Genomic DNA, 18238 nt, shown 5'->3' with positions numbered 1-18238 from the left:
TAGCGGAAACACTTGTGGAGAATTGGATTAGCCGATTCGGTCCTCCCAGGGAGTTACACTCCGACCAAGGTCGAAACTTCGAATCCAAGATCTTTCAAGAGATGTGCCAGGTACTCGGCATCGAAAAGACACGCACAACCCCTCTTCACCCCCAGTCAGATGGAATGGTGGAACGATTTAACCGAACATTGGAACAACATCTGTCGAAAGTCGTCGATGAACGTCAAGAGGACTGGGACACCTATATTCCAATGTTCCTTATGGCATATAGAGGATCGATTCACAGCACCACCAGTTACACTCCAGCAAAGATGTTGTTCGGCCGAGAGCTGCAACTACCTTGTGACTTGCTGTTCGGGATTCCGGGAGATGTGCCAGCCTCTTCGACAGACTATGTCGCAAATCTCCGAAAACGGATGGAGAAAACTCACGCTCTAGCCCGCAGAAACATCAAGATCAACAGTGACCACATGAAGACAAGGTACGACAAACGGGCCAATGCCGCTGGGTTTCATGAGAACGATCTGGTGTGGCTGTACAACCCACAAAGACGAAAAGGCAAGTCCCCAAAGCTTCAAACAGACTGGGAAGGACCCTACCGCGTGATAAAAAGAATCAACGATGTCGTGTATCGAATACAGAAGAGCCCAAGATCCAAACTGAAGGTCGTCCACATCGACAGACTCAACAAGTACCATGGTGAAGCTGGATCTGCCCGGGACGGACAGATCTAAGGTGGTGGCACAGATGGGGGTAGTGGTGTGTGTAGTCAGCCGTCGCTTTTGCTGCAGAAATGAGTGCCTCCGTCAGCCAGACAGAGCCAGACAACGTTGTGTTACAGCCAGACAGAACCAGACAACGTTGTGTCTTACATCAAGCCTGTAGCTGGGGACATTAAAGACATCTGTCAATCTGTCAGTGCTGATGAGAGGGACCCGAATCCTGATGGCTGCACTCAGATGTTTGGCGAGAACTTTGTGTGTCGAGCTTTGCAGGGAGAACGCCAACTCCAAGAAACCCATCGGCAAGGTCTGCACCCAACAGACGTTTGTCCAGCTGACGAGACCTGGTGATGGTCAAGTAAGTGAACTGGAGCCTGATGCTGAAGATGAGGGTCCTTCGCAAGTGGAGTGCTGCCAACTTACTCCGCTAGTTTGCCCTCCGGACAAGCCTGAAGATGATGTGTGCCACTATCTCCCCTCCTGTGGACCTGACACCCATTCCCAAAAACCCGTCTCTTGAAAACCCTATGAAACAACCTGATAGGCCAGCGATCTTGGTGACCCCAGTCCTGACATCCTATCCCTCCCCGTGTGTTAAGTGGCTGCCCTCAGAAGTGAGCGACCGAAGAAGGCGACGTTTGCTCAGTCCAAAGTGCATGGCGATGCAACCACGACGTCAGTGCAGCCAGGTGAAGGTCACCTGGAGTAGGAGAAAGAGACATACGCCGAATACAACGCAGATGGCTCCATCGAGATGGCAATATAAGCCCATTGTCGCCCCCACCGATAGACCTCCTCCTGCATCGATTCACCTCCACTGCCCATGTCGTGTGATAGATTTTGTCCGGGACGGACAAATCTGAGAAGGGGGCAGTGTTACGACCCTATTGGCGGCGCAAAAGGGTTAACTATAGGCTCAGCTGACACACCCGTGAATCACTCAGGTCAGCGGGGCCATGGACAAGGGACAGTACTACGATTACACGCAAATATGACCAATGTTATGGTCATGTGATCGAAAGCCTGCGGTACGAGTGACACAGTGTGTAAGAAAGCGGCAGTTCAAGACCGGAGAGCGTTGAGACCAGGACTGTTAGTTGGCCATGAAGTCGGTCCTTGTCGAGTCCTCAAGTGTTATGTACGAGTCTAGGAAGAAATAGAGACAGTAGAGTTGTATACGGTGATGTACAGTTTAACATTCGTAGTAGCTTATTGTGTTGCCAATTGTGTCGTATTGGCTGTCTTCTACTTATTCACTCATTATTAAAGTACCAGATTATTGTGGAGCTCTTGTTGGCAGGTTCTTGATGTGTTAATGTGTTGTGTTGTGTTTAGCAGTGTTTATAGAAGGCCGGAGTAGAAGAGAACCGTAACAATATACTTCTACACTGAAGATGTCTACACTATGTCTATTTGCAAATACAAGTTTCAGTTCTGTTTGTTCGGGTTATTTCAAATACTATATTATAAATTTAATACGCCCACATCGGTTTATTTGAACTAACTATTTGGTGCAAGAAGCTAACGAACAAGTATCATCAAATGGTGTCAGAAGTAGGAAAAAAATGACACTTATGTTAAGTAGAAAGATAGCTATTAGAACTCGCATTGAAACATATCACAACATGATCTCTATTGCAAAGATGGCAGTCTCTTAAAGAAAAGAGTGGCAGTTAGTAGAAGAAGAGCATGCTGAAACAATTGTGAAGGAAAAAAGAATGAATATTAGTATTAGATTTATCTCCTGCCACTTTATTATGAATCAGTTAAATGTGACTACAATACATTTAAACTAATCTGACCAAACCGAGAAGCAACCATTTTGGTCCCAATAAACAGCTGTTGCGAATACAAGAACATTTTCTGTGTTAAATGATTATTAGAGTGATGGAAGTTATGGATCGAATAAAAGATGGATCTGATTAAACGGTGGCTCCATTGACCGAATCGACTGTTATAGGTCAAAACATGTATGCGAACTGAATTTATAAGTTCGTACGAAGGTGAGGGAGGAAGAAAGAGACAGAGAGAGAGAGAGAGAAAGAAAGAGACAGAGAGCGATAGAGAGACACTAATAATATATTATAATATTAAAGATACTCTATGTATGATTTGATTATCTGACGGTTTTCAACATTTCTGGTGCAAATGTGATTGTACAAGGACTTGGTTTCAACAAAATGCATAATTAAAATTTAAATAGACGTCCTGGTCGACTCCTTGTCCAGCCCCAAAACGAAACTCAGAGAGACATCATTATTCGTGACAAAAACCAACTTGAATTTCAACAACTGAAGAAAAAAATGTTTTTTAAGTTGGAAATTCCAGTTCCCTGTAGGCTAGAAATCTGGCAACTTCAGGAGATGTCTTTCACTTGCCAGTTTGTCTGTCACCAAATTCGACTCGGGCCAGTGAGATAACAATAAGGAAATTCCCGATGTAGACCGTCGTCTGAACCAAATAATGGGGGACACTGGGCTCGAGGAAGTAGAGGAAGAAAAGATAGCAATGTACACAGAGATAATTGGACAACCAGGATACAGTGATTTTTTTAAATACAATACCTCTATTCAAGTCAGAACTTCATGGAAGTCGGGTGGGCGAAACCTGAACGCTGATATCAAAAACGGCTCTGACGAATTTTCTAGAAATTTAACAGTTGATGTATAACGCTGAGAAAAGAATTACGAGCTCGTTGGCCTTATGGGAAAAACTCTAGTTTGACAGTTATAATTTTTAAAGTAAAAATACATAAATGTAAATTTGGCTCGAGTACTAGACTTAGATTTAAAGCTAACAAAGGTTTTGAAAGGACTATCGCCTTCGGGAATTTTAGAAAGTAAGGCATTATTGATTCAAAGAGTTAAATAAATTAATTTTCTGGATAATTTTGCAAATCTTCATCTAAGTCTAGATTTAAATGCTTAGATCATGATCATTGGAATTATTCAAGAAAGAAATCAAACAGTTGTGTATTAAATGCAAAGTTGTAATTTTATTTATAGATTATCTAACGTGCTTCTATTTTTACGTAAATCTAGATTAACTATAACATCTCATTTATATTTTAGAACTAGAGCTATGTGTAATAAAGGAACTATTAAATTATTGATTTCTTATACAATGCTCGCTGGGCTAATTGGTGAAATCATTCAATCAAGAAGCTTTCAATGTTATCCACCTTGGGTATCAATTTTTTAAAAATCAATTTTGAAAATATACTTTATTACGATATGTGTTCATGTCTTTTTTTTTTTTTAAATGTATTTAAAAAAAAATTTTTCGTGTTTAAATCTAACTTTTGAAACAATGAATTTTGATGCAAATTAAGACAAATGAAAAGTTTACTTTACGATTATGTAGTGCATTCTTTTAGTATTCTAGTAAGAATTTATTATCTTTTAGTGTAATGTAAAAAAAAAAAAAGATACTCTAGAACTTCAAAAGAATTATATAGATAATAAATGCCTTGTATTTAGTTAGTCACGGCAGCGTCTGGCCAACATCAGGAGATGCAATCAACCCCAGTGATTCAATCCGGGCGCATCCATTTTCTCTCGGGACAGAAGGAGCCATACATATGTGCGTTGAGGTGTCAACTACCGTCAACGCGTGGGCAGAATTCTTAAAGAACTGGCGTCATGGTGATACCGAACCCTGTTTCTTTTTGCTGCTTTGCCTTTTAAAACCGACCCAACAAAGTACATGCACTCTTTATGTTCATAAGCTGGGGTTACCTCGAGACTTGGTTGGTGTCACTCCTCGAAGCGCCGACTCTGGTTCATCAACATGTCAAAATATGATTTCCAATAATTTTCTCACGACGTCATCCAAATATTGACGTCGAAATGTAATCGATAATTCACCATTTTTCTTTAAATTAATAGTCGATATATTTTTTTTTTCATCCCTAAACCTATTTCTGGTACCGAGTAAAATAATAATACTACAAAAAAAAAGCCAAATAAAAAGAAAAGTTCCAGTTTCCAAGATATTTCCGGGTCTATTAAACCAGACCTCTAAGTCATTGGGCTCGGAAAACAATTCTGCCTCAATCTCTCTCCCCCACCAACCCCCAAACACACATACACACATTTCCCCCTCCCCTTCCCCAGTTCTCGCAGTCTGCCTTGTTATTGACGTCATCAGACCAGGGAGACGGCACCAATCAAGTAGCCAACTTAGGTCCAATATTGACACGACCACAAAGGTTGCTATTTATATTTCTTTTCTCTCCTTTCCGCCCCTACCCCCTCCCCAAGCCACCGACAAAATGTATTTGCAGAAACACGGAAGGTACGCGTATAAAAGTGCCGGTTATAGATGTTAAAACGCCTCAACCTAAAACATAAACATTTTAATTTTATAACTGAGGAATAGTTTTTGTTTAAACAAAAGATGATTAGGAAACAACAACCAAACAAGAAACTATATTAAAAATTAAAAAAAATAAAAACAACGATTATTTTAGGGGAAGAACTCCACAGTTACGGTTATATTTCTAAATACTATAAGATTTATTTCCGTTTTCGATATCAATCTAAATAATCAATTACCAGTAATTCATTGACTAATTGGCTAAGTTTTTAATTGATTCATGTTTTGTTAGGTATAATAAATAATTATTTACAGATTCAACTTGATTCGAGAAAGATTTGGGAGAAATAACGTGTACAAACTTTTCACCAGACAGACAGACAGAGTGAGTTAATAAAAGCTTTGTTAAATAACATCTAACAAACTTTTCTTAAAATGCAGTACGAAGATAATGGAATCAAGTTATTAAACCTATTTTATTTTCATTATCCATAAAAAATGTCGCGACAAAAAAAAATTGACAGGGCCAAGTTTTAAGACACGTTGAGAAGCTATTCATTTAAAAGTCCATTAAAACAAAATATTACTTGTAATGGATAAGAATGTAGAGCAGTATTTTTTTTTTTAAAAGCTGAAACGCTAAAATTTTTTTTTATATAAAAACTTTGACTTTCTTTTATCACGCATTTTCATTTTAAATTTCGACTGGCTTGGAAGCTTACAACGTAGACCCCCGTTGTTATTTGTTTCGCTATTTTACGAAACAAAATGTCAGATGTTTTTGTTATTAACCGAATTCATCTTTTTTATCCACAAGGGTCAAAGGTCAAAAATATGTTTGATTTTTCTTTCTCTTTTTAGGCTTCCTTCCGTTCCTAACAATGCGCGAGATGGGAATTCTAAAAAGATCGATATCTAGTCATGTTAAAGATATTTGACTAGACACTGAATGTTTTTTTCCCCTCGTAGCCTGGAACAAAGGTGCTCAAAATGTTGCAATGAAAATAACTCCCAGATGAGTATATTTCCTACTAGCTGGCAGCACTCTTTACGCAACAAAATAAGTTTCATTACTTAAGACAAATATATTCTTTGAAAGATCTTTTTTATTTGGTATCTTTTTTTCAAAAATGTAAGGGAAATTAAAACCAAAACAAACAGGGGACAATACTTTCTACCAATGAACTGCGCAGTGATCTTTTTTTTCGCAGCCAATTTAAATAGGTTGCTGGGGTGGTTTATTTTGAGAATTCTGGGAGCGCAGGAAGGTTACTCAGAAGTTGCCTTATGATATTGATTCTGTTAGTATTTTGGAGTTTTCATGGGTGTCTGTTTTAGTACATCGGATGACGAAGACAAACAAGTAATATAAAATAATAATAATAATAGAAGCTTATTTAAGGAAAGAACTCCACATTCGCAGTCGTATTTCTCAATAGTGTAAGATTTATTTTCCTTTTTCTATATAAAAAATTATTACCAGTAATTAATGAAGTAATTCGTTAATTGTTTGATTGATTCGTGTTTTTTTTTAAAGGACAATGAATAATTTTGCAAAGTTTCAACTTGATCCGAGAATGGGAAGTTGGAGAAACAAAGAGAACAAAATTTATACCACTCAGACAGACAGACAGACGTCGAGTCACGAGACTTTCAAGGCTCATCAGATATATTCATGAGTAATTCTTCAGATTTGGCTATTGTATATCAGTTTAAAAAATTGTCTTTCCTATGAGATATCTACTGCTCAGTGAATGATGTGTAACTAGGAAATGAATTTTAAAAAAAAACAAAACATTTTTTGCTTTGGTTAAATAGTTTGGAAACGGGGGACCATGAACTTTTGATCTTCCCCAGCTCAATGCATTATGATCCAATCTCTATTGTGGGTGTGGGGAATGGGGCGAGACCATTATCATAGTAGGCCTGACCTGTGACATGGTGACCTGTGGTCAGTGGAGAGCAATAGATCTTTGTCACGTCACAGATCAGTACGTCACAGATCAGTACGTCACAGGTCAGTACGCCACAGATCAATAGTTCATCGATCAGTACGTCACAGATCAGTACGTCAAACCTACAGGGCTCAGGTATACTATGACGATTGGTCTCGAATGGGGAGCGGGTTTACGTGTTGCATTCAGGCGGGGTTCAGACTCGAGCCCACTTGGTATGTAGCCAAATGATTTTTACTGAAAAGCCACACAACTCATTGAGTTGCTTGCTCTGATTTCTAACAACATGTCATGTTTATTTGACCAAGCTTAGCAAGTGATTTAAAAATTCAAACATTCCATGATCTAAATCCTCTATTAGTAAAAACAACAGAAGAAACTTTTAAATTAATACTACTTTTAGTTTCAGATCAGATTAGACTTTACCATGTCTAGTTTTTGTACAAAGTTTAGGGAACAACAACAAAGCATTTATAGATCAGTAGTCTAATAAAATAGGGGCTTAGTTGAGCCAACTTTTCAATTTAATACATCTCAAAATAGTGGCAGTGCTGCGATCGACACAATAGCGTTGTTTAAACGCAAGCATATCTAGACTTGCTCCTGACATAAATATCTAAAATAAAATTGAACACTGTAATACAGCTAAGTTGACAGTATATTTCATCTATCACCAGATCTCTGCCTACCTGTTGTAATGTAACTAATATGCTAGAATAGATACAGAGATCTTGACTATTTTTAGTACCCACTCTGGTTTGCATACGCATGCATGATTTTACTGGAATATTCATTTTCACAGCGTAAAATCATCGCCAGCTAAAGTCGTACATTTCCATAAATAACTCCCTCCCCTTTTCTTTATCCTTGAACAACTCCCTTTAAGAAAGAAAAGGTTTATGGTTTGGCTAGAAACATAGTCTGTAGATGTTCGGGTTTTATTGCACAGGCGTCTCAAAATTGGTTGAGATGCAAATATCGATCGCAGCGCTCGATGATTGATAATTGTATTTTCACGAGCGTCAGTCGATTCTGGGACATGTCATATAGGAACAAGGGCTCTCAAAATTTCGCAGATAATATATTTTTTTTTACAGTGGGTTAACTCTATGGCAGCGCTTCTCAACCTGTAGAGTACCCCCCATCCCCGAAATAAAAAAAATAATTTTAACTAAATGTTCTGTAGGTGAACTGAATGTTTTTAAACATTGCAAATCTTGAAAAAGAATAAGTCTTTCGCACTTTTACAGTCGTTTTAAAAGTATAAGCTAAACAATAAGTACAATAAATATAAATTACATAAAAGCGTACATAAATATGTTTGATTTGTAACGTTTATAACTGTATTATTTTTATGGTTGACAATACACTCAAATGGTGTTTTTATAAGCATTATTTCCTAAATTAAAGTCATGGTATAATCTCTTGTCCCATCTACTGCTCTTTACGTTTCAAAGATGTAATTCTGTTACTAGATCTAGACTGGAACAAAGAACTAGGCAATCGTTTCATTAGTCCCATTATACATTCATCTACTCCTTGACCCAGACGCCAACTTCAACGCATAATAAAATTCACTCACTGGAACTTATTCGTATTACATTCATTTATACACATAATAATACACAATCTCTCATTACGCCAGCATAATAACACAACAAAGACATTCCTGAAATGTATAATGCAAATCAAGTACTACAAAGACATCCCACACATCTGTAATACAAATCACTTACTACAAAGACATCCCACACATCTGTAATACAAATCACTTAGTACAAAGACATCCCACACATCTATAATACAAATCACTCACTACAAAGACATCCCACACATCTATAATACAAATCACTCACTACAAAGACATCCCACACATCTATAATACAAATCACTCACTACAAAGACATCCAACACATCTGTAATACAAATCACTCACTACAAAGACATCCCACACATCTATAATACAAATCACTCACCGTGCCTTCCTGGACAAAAGTTTCATGGACATCCTCTGAGGGAATGTCGATTTTTGTTTTCACGATCGTCTCTGGTTTGGAATTTCCCGTAGCTTCTTGTTTCACTTCCTGTTTCACGTCGGCTATCACGTTTCCAGTTTTAGCATCCACCACTGCAATGGCCAGTTGGTAAAAAGAGTGTAAAATTAAATGAGACCAACTAGAAAACTTTAAGAAACCAAAGTAATGCTTCTATCTAAATCAATATCAGCGTTTCGCAAATTGTGGGCCGTGCTCTCTTATTAAATTAGGTCACGCCATTTCACCATCTGATTAAAACATTTTATAATGTTTTCATGTTTTCGCGAGAAACGTCTGCAATTAGTATTGTATAAGATTTTTTAAATATTTTGAATAAGATATTTCAATACGTCTTCAGTCACGTGATTCTTGTTTCTATCCGTTTTTCTAGCGTCACAATGTTAATTTTTCTCCCTAATGACGTACCCATTTTTCTGTTGACGTGCTGAATACAAGCATGATCTTATCAGGACTAACTCCAGTACAAACGTACAAGCTTTGGTGTCTCAAATACAACTCACGCTTTGACCTGTTCCATGACTCTCTAACTTTACTTTATTTTATTTGCAATCTTTTTTTTTGCGAGTTCTTTGCAGACTTTAGGAGAATACATTTCTGAATCTCAGAAAACAAAAAAGCATAAAGCAGGTTCAGGGGGCTCCAATTGTTATACTTCTGATCGTTGACGGGGTTCTGATAGTTGGGGGGTGGGGTGGCAGCGTGACTACTTCTTCTTCTTCTAGCTAGCCTTTAGCGCTGCTGAGCTGTCAGCTCTTTTGCAGGCTGTGCCAGGAAAAAATTGTATGCTGTTCTCTTCAGTTGTTCAGCACTGCCGTACAGGGTGTTGGTTATGTTGGGCTGTAGTGGTAGTAGGGTCAGCCTAATGTGGATTAGGGAGGGGCATTCAAAGAGGATATAGCAGTGTGACTAATAAAAGTATGAGAAACACCGATCTGTAATATGTATCTATGTAGGCTACCATATGTTATTGTCTACTGTGCAATATATCACAAAACCCTACTATGTGGCTGGAAACCAGTGTGCTTTATAGATTCTATGAAGTCTGTTACGATGTCAACATACGTTCTCTGCACTCCATCACAGACATACAATAAACAATGATGTTTCGCTAAATGCCATTGTTAGAAAAAAAAATTAGACTAAGCTTATTATTCAATAAGAATATTACGGATGACCGCAAGTCGAATTTTAAAATTTTTATCTCGAACCCAGAGAATGAAATAGCAAGATAGATGATTTGAAGATCATCTCAGAAGTAAGCCTAACCTGACTGGCTTGTTATTCGCCTTTATTCGTAGGGCGACTTTGGTTCATCTCATAGTGGTCTGTCATAGTTATAAGATGCTGTCGCCTAACGCAGTCCCGTTGCTGCTGAAGCCAAAGGAACACTTTAGCGCCGATAAAGTCTTGGTATCAGCAGAATCAGACATTCAGAATGTAGCACTTGCTATTTTGCTGTTAAAGGGTAACAGACTACATATTATACGGATAAAAACAAGAAATCTTTCCTTGTTTTGGCTATGTTTCAAGATATCTGATGTCTCTCCTAATTAGCACATTGCTTACATAACAACATAATAGCAGGATTGGGCAATACTTTTTTTTTCTGTTAATACGATACTCCTAGAAGCAATTACATTGATTTCACAATATCTGGTTCAATGCCTGACTACAGTTTTACGTTATCGTCCAATGCAACTGATCAATAACTAGCTCGATCTAGTCTTTCAGAACCACCACTATATCAAATTTAAAATGTAAAATTTGATTTGATAAACTATTGTTGGTATGGTTGATGTTCATTTTGCTAATATTCTTATTGCTGCTATTGTTGACGCTGTTTCTGTTTGATGTCGTTGCTAGAGTTAATGTTACTGCGTCATGCTATCATTGTTCATGCATTTGTTATTGTTTGCTGCTGTTGTAGAGGTTATTATTGCCCCTGCTGTTGTTATAGTTAAATAATATTGTTATGTTGCTGTAGTTGTGGCTGGTGATGTTGCTGCATTGACTTAGTGTACACGTTAATTTCCCTTCATGCTACAAGATGTTAGCCATAATAACATGTGCAGCGAAAACTTCTTAAAGTCTTTTTTTGGGGGGGGGGGGGCGGCGACCTTATGTATTAGGTCAGTGATGCCCAACCTTATTCATCCTGCGGGCCATTTATATTTCCGATACTCGTGTCGCGGGCCACATGACCGATAAGGTACAAAAAACGAAATGAAATTGACTTGAAACTATTTGATTAGAAACTTACATTAATGATTAGACATTGGAAGTTTTTCTTTTTTTACGCGTCGGAAAGTGGCTTCTTTTCTCTACTTAAAATGTTAGCAACATTTTAGCTAGTTTTAAAACCAACTCATTTTCTTTTCTCTTTTTCATAACTTTCCACATCAATCCTCCAATCTCTAGAAGTAGTTAAACAATCTTTTATTTGCGGCTCATACCAAGAGTGCCGTCATATTTGTTCATGATACTGTTATACATGTGGGTTGTTTGTTTTAAACAGCCACATTTTCTTTACAAATCAAATATGTTGGCATATTATCATGTTTCAATAGCAAAGATCCGTTCACTTTTCCTGGTAAATTCTACATTTAGAGTCCCATTTCGTAAACGAAAACTGATAAAGGTCATGTTACAAACCTATCAGAGAAAAGTAAGAGCCTAACATTTGTAAAAAAAACATTTTTCAACCTTTTTTTATGAGGGGGGGGGGATTGTCTACAATTTGTGCTGACATTTCAGCGGGCCGGATAGAACCACGTCGCGGGCCGGATCTGGCCCGCGGGCCGTACTTTGGGCACCACTGTATTAGGTGATCTTCTTGAGCGGTCTATTTTGGTGATTTTCTTTGGCGATATTCGTGAACGATTTTCTTTGGGAATCTTCTTTGGTAGGCTTCTTTAGGGATCTTCTTTAGGGATCTTCTTTGGTGATCTTTTTTGGTGATCTTAAAGAAGATCAGTGTAACAGATATGTCCCCTCTCATTAAAGCTTTTTAAAGAGTGAACCCTTTAGCCTCGTTTTGGTTTTAAATTCGTGTACGCTGTGCATGACGGGAAATAGCTGATGATTAGAGAACACAGGAAGCATTATTGCACGTAACTAGTGAAGCAACACCCTCACATTTTATCAACATGTTGTAATATATCAGCACTCTGTAATATATCAACACGCAGTAAACTTAATAAGCAGCGCTGCTGTAAATTGCGACATAACAACACAAGGTGGACCTGAAACAGCCCACTCAACAGAGACCAATCGTCCTAGAAGGCCTGAACACCGACCTGCAATGTCGCAACATGCGGGCAGTGGAGACCAATAGCTAGTTGCCACGTCACAGGTCTGTGTTGAGGCCTACTAGGACGAGGGGTCTCGATCCAACAGAAACATGGAAGGTGAACTTTAAAGCTGAATGTCCAGGAACACACACACAGATATACAAACTACTCACATACAGTTGAACCCTTTGTTTTGTAACTATTTGTTTGTTCCCTGGTGATGCCAGGCATGACCAGTGGCCTATTCCAAACGTTATAATGTTACCACTGGTTGGAAAATGAACTGACCTTTTTCTTCTTTCTCTTCAACTTTGACCTTCTCTCCGTTCTTGTTTTCAAAATGGGAGACTTTCTCTTTGTGTACCATGACGTCATTTTGGTGACTTTCTTTGTCTGGGGAAAAATAGGTCAAGAATATAGTTTTTCCTAAAGCTATCAGATGTACTCAAGTGTTTTAATGTCACGCTGCTTAAGACTGTTTGCCAGCACCAATCAAAATCATCAATTTCGATGATTGAATGATCGATCCACCTAATCTATCTATCGATAGGTAAAACCTTCGCCCTAAGAGATGTCTCTCTGTGTATGTAACTCGAACTGTGAATATATTTGTTGTATTTTAAAACCAACTCACTCCGTCTGTCTGTCTGGTAAAAATATTTAACATGCTATTTCTCCCACTTCACAAGTCTCGGATGTAGTTGAAAATGTGTACAATTATTGATTGTTCCCTTCAAAACATGAATCCATAAACTTAATCACACATTATCTATCTGGCTATCTGGGAGAAGTTTTCCATGCTGACTTTAGGAGCTCAACAAATACAAGTAGAAATTAAAACTCAAGCCATACTTCATAGTTAGCCAATAAGATGCTACCACGTGACATGCTGCTTTTATTTGCTGTGTTTTTTTTTACAATACATCTCTTCAAGTCATAACTTCAAGAAACCTAAAACCAGAAACCTGGAACCTGCAAGGACGCTGATATAAAAAAAAAACGCTCCAACAATTTTCCCAGAAATTTAGCAGTTGATGTATATCGCTGAGAAAAGAATTACTAGCTGGTTGGCCACACAGGGAAAAGTCTAGTTCGACTGTTATAATTTTAAAAGTAAAATAAAATGAAATAAATTTATATTTGGCTTTAGATCTAGATTTAGGATTCTAGGTCTAGATCCAGCATCGGTTTTGAAAGGACTATCGCCTTCTTGAAAGAAATATCGCGTTTGGGAATTTCCGAATGTAGGGAAGTCATTATTGATTCAATAGTTTAATAAATTAATGTTCAGGAAAGTATTCATCGTCTTCTAAGTCTAGATCTAAAGGCTTACATTCAAATCAATTGGAATATTATAAAATGTACTAGATGTATACATTCGCTTAATAAGATATTCTTTCTAGCGGAGAAGGTTTTAATCATTTATTAATTTTTAACAGAAAAAACATTCCTCTATGAGTTGCATAGAGTATTTTTAAAGTTTTTCTCTCCCCGTTATAATCTAGATCTAGAATTATAGATGCAATCAGGGAATACACATTGATTGAATTAGGGACACCGTATGGAAGGAATCTATGAATACGCAAACATTTCTAAAACAACAAATATTTAAAAAAAATATCTTAGACTAGAGTTTGTTTGTGTAAACCAGTCCGAACTTTTTAAACAGAAGATTTGAAAGCAAAGCAAATGGTTAGTACCCAGCTGAACTGATCAATAGACAGGTCAATACTCTTGGCATCCCGAATATTTAAACTCTTGATGAAACGCTACACTCAGCTAATAAAACAATAGAAGACCTCAATGTAAAACCAACATTGTGCAAGACGCGCCTCGGACACGAGTAACACGCTGGGAGACTGAATGGCTATTGACTAGGACTAGCGGAGCCTATTAGCAGCGAGTTTATATCCGATCTATAAGTTGTTTTAAGGCTTAAGAAAGAAAGGGGCATTATGAAGTAGTTATATAGACTTGAGAAAACGGTTTTTCAGTGCTTTCTTTCTATCTATCTATCAATCTATCTATCTATCTATCTATCTATCTATCTATCTATCTATCTATCTATCTATCTATCTATCTATCTATCTATCTATCTATCTATCTATCTATCTATCTATCTATCTATCTACCTACCTACCTATCTACCTACCTACCTACCTACCTACCTATCTATCTATCTATCTATCTACCTACCTACCTACCTACTTACCTACCTACCTACCTACCTACCTATCTATCTATCTATCTATCTATCTATCTATCTATCTATCTATCTATCTATCTATCTATCTATCTATCTATCTATCTATCTATCTATCTATCTATCTATCTATCTATCTATCTATCTATCTGTAGAGGCTCAAGACCTCGAGTTCGAATTCAGACTCGAGCAACGTAAATTTAAAAAAAGCTTTTGAAAGGGCAGCACGGAAACCTTCTTCTCAAGCCCCCCTTCCTCCTACCAACTGGGCCACAAAAGGGATTGGACCACAGCACACTGAGCATGCTATAAGCTGATAATTAAACTAATAATAAAAAAATAAAAAAAAATAATTTTTTGTTAGTCTAGATTACTCTAGATCTATTGAATGTTAATTATAGAATTTATTCAAATATTTAATACAATTTCACTTGACGTAAGTTTTGTTGCACTTGTTATAGATGATAAAGGCTACGTGTCCTAAACGTTTGGTTTGTTTTTAGGCCCTGCTTTTTTTAATATGCATTTTTTTTCTATATAAATTCAAGTTATTATATTTTCACGTTTATGTCGACCGAACTAAAGTCTTATTGCAATAATCACTCTTCAATTGTTTTGTTCCGCATTTTACATTTTCGGACTCCTGCAATTGAAAGGTCACGGGAGTCGAGAACCTGTCCAACGAGAGACTCTGAAGTCTCTAACCATAAATGCCCTTGTTTAATTCATCCGATAGGAGGCTCATTTCGACAGAGTTGCCCAATGACAATAACAAAACACACAACAACAAGGGACGACAACAGTACCGACCAGGGACGTATTGATTTAATGCGTTGAATAATTGATGGAGTGTCTGCATGACCCAGTTTTGACCATATTCTGTTTTAAGATCCTAGTCAGACAGTGACCCATATAACGGCTGCTGTTTATACACGATATATTTATTTACATTTGTCTGATATGCCATTCTGCCTTTCTGCCTGCCTCTCTGTCTGTCTGTCTGTCTGTCTATCTGTCCGTCCGCCCGCCCGTCTATCTATCTATCTATCTATCTATCTATCTATCTATCTATCTATCTATCTATCTATCTATCTATCTATCTATCTATCTATCTATCTATCTATATAAACGTTTCCCTAGCATGGTTTTTGATGCTTACTAAACTAAAACCTTTTATAAAAAGTATATCTTAGATATTAAAATTTTGAAATAAATGATATAAAAAAAATTCTCTATGGCTGTAATCATCCTCAGTTGTTTTAGTCAAGGATCCACGCAAGTCTAAGCCTTCATGAGTCTTGTCACAAGTTTAGCCACCACTAAAGTCTAGTCAACACAAGTGTAGGTTCCAATGGGTAAAGGGCCTCATGAGTACAGCCAACATAAGTCTATGTTACACGAGTGTAGGTCTATGAGTCAAGTCTTCCAACAGGTCTACGGCCACATGATTTTCGTGGCTCCATAAGTCTCTCAGCCCATCAATTGTCTAGGTTCTATAAGCGAATGAAGTGCGCTTCTAAAATAAATTCATTAAATAATTATTTTTTTGATTTGTTTTGTTTTTAAAGTTATAGTTTTTTTTTATTATTTTTTAAAGACGCTAAATATAACTTTTATCTTTAGTCTATAGTTTACTCAGACATAAAGCTAAATAACATTTTTTTTTCTTCATTTCTTTTTTTTTTACATTTCCTAGTTCTACTTTGTTTGATTATCTTATTGCTGATAGATCATCAGAGCCCACTACACCACCTCAAAATTTACACATTTCGTCCCTCTCTAAATCGCCTGGTCGTGCGGTATGCGCTTGACTGTCATTCGGACTTCTCGTTGGTCCTGGGTTCATACCCTGCCCGCTGCCATCCCCCGTCGTCCTGCGGGAGAATTAGACTAGGAAGTAAAATTATCTTCAACTCTGAAGGAACATCCGAAACATGTTACAAACATTTTATTTTCAAATCTTACATGTTAAACGCAGTATCAGAACTTACATTCGTATTAACATATACACCCAGGTGTTAGACTACTATTTAATCAGTGCTGCAAATAAAAATGTGGTGACCGATTGCTCACCCCCAGTAAACATTCTTAGCATCCATTGTAGAGCAGCAAAAGGTCTTGGTTATATAACAGAACCCCCTTCCCTTTCCCCAGAATCGTGTCTAATGATTTGACCACCATTCATGCTGTCAAACTGGCTGGGCATCTGCAGCGCCCAGAACTTAGCGGGGGAGTAAAATGAGATGTGAAGGGGTCTGGATGGAAGGCAGAACGATCGAGATGGGGGTGGGGTGGATAAGGCAAGGGGAGAGGGTTTGGAATAAGAAGCGAGGGTAGTGGGGCGGAGGAAGATGGTCTGTATTCGATCACCCAGCTTCAGAATTATGGAGACGGGTGACGTCAAAGTGACGTCATGTCCAAGGCCAGGACATTGATCACCGGGGATCCAATAAAAGAGCGAGGAGGGAGAGGGGCTACCTTTCCTTCCCCCCCCCCTTTCCACAATCTTCTTTTGAACATTTCTGGAAACATTTTCCTCCCTTTTTTTCCCGGGTGTAGTTGTCTAGATTGAAATAGCCGAAGGAGATACGAGTGTTTAAAAGCTGCCAAAGGGAATGTGAAGCAGCTTGAACCGGAAGGGAGTAATTTGGGGGAGATTCTCCATAACATGTACCGAAATCAGATACCAACTGACCCAGAATTCTTCATATTGTTCCAGTCTTTATTTAGAAACGTTGTGACCTTTCAAGAAACTAAGTTTTATTTTATAAAGGTTTTAAAAATTGAAAAATTTTTTTTTAAAAATAATCTTCAAATCGTTTAAAGGAGATTTTAATGTCTGGAAATATTTCTATGGAACAACTAGTAGAGAACGAAGATCTTAAAAAAAAAGACAAGAAAGGCTGATAATCATAATGAAAAAAAAAATAAACCCACTAAAGAACAATACATTAAAAATTTGTTAATCTGTCTCGATCTTAGATTGTAACTATCTAGTTTAAAGATTATTGTATTACAAATGTTGTGCTTAATGTGTGCTCAAATATTTATCCCAAGATTGAAAGGCTTATTAGCGCTACATTCACGAGGTATTTAAAAACAATAAGACAATAGCTGAACGTAGCAAAATATTGCTTGAATTAATCTGCATTGATCTCCTTTGGCGAGATCACCGTGACATTAAACCCATTTCCTCCCCCTTTTTTTAAAAAGCAAAAAAAAAACCAACAAGAACTTTAAAGCACACAAATTACCCTAGGCAAGCCTAAATGATAGAAACTCAACAAATGTATTCCCCTTATAACAATAACACAAATTAAAGTGTGTTACTGCCTCTTTGCTTTTATCTATATTCCGGTCTGATAAACACAATAGAGGGTCTAGCAGAGATAACTTAGCCATTTCTAGACATAAACATTTTTTGTAAGATCCCAACCACCTCCCGTATTTCGGTACAACGAATGATATTATAGCGCATTGGAGATAGTTGGAAGTTTATCCTTGATATTTGGGAAAAAACCTATTGAATTACTGAAGTTTCTATTTATTGGCTATGATTTAAACTAGAATAAATGTTCACACGCTTCACACCAAATGTATGGTGTGTATCTTCAGGGCCGGATTCTGAAAAGGGTAGGCGGGGTCTACAGCCAAGGGAATTCCACAAGAAAGAGGCCCCTACAATAGAGAAACA

The 18238-nt window shown here is 37.5% G+C and overlaps 1 protein-coding gene across 1 annotated transcript in view; it reads right to left on the bottom strand.

The window, feature by feature from the left end:
- Nucleotides 1–18238, bottom strand: part of LOC106069834 (uncharacterized) — a 114831-nt gene that overhangs the window by 47316 nt on the left and 49277 nt on the right. Inside the window, exons 5-6 of the mRNA XM_056016819.1 lie at nucleotides 12630–12734; nucleotides 8971–9122 (exon numbers count right to left, since the gene is read on the bottom strand). Coding sequence (XP_055872794.1) covers nucleotides 8971–9122; nucleotides 12630–12734 — 257 coding nt within the window. The remainder of the gene's footprint in view (nucleotides 1–8970; nucleotides 9123–12629; nucleotides 12735–18238) is intronic.

This window comes from Biomphalaria glabrata, chromosome 18 (genome assembly GCF_947242115.1).
Source record: "Biomphalaria glabrata chromosome 18, xgBioGlab47.1, whole genome shotgun sequence".
NCBI classification, from domain to species: Eukaryota; Metazoa; Mollusca; class Gastropoda; family Planorbidae; genus Biomphalaria; species Biomphalaria glabrata.
This window is presented reverse-complemented; position numbering and strand designations above follow the sequence as displayed.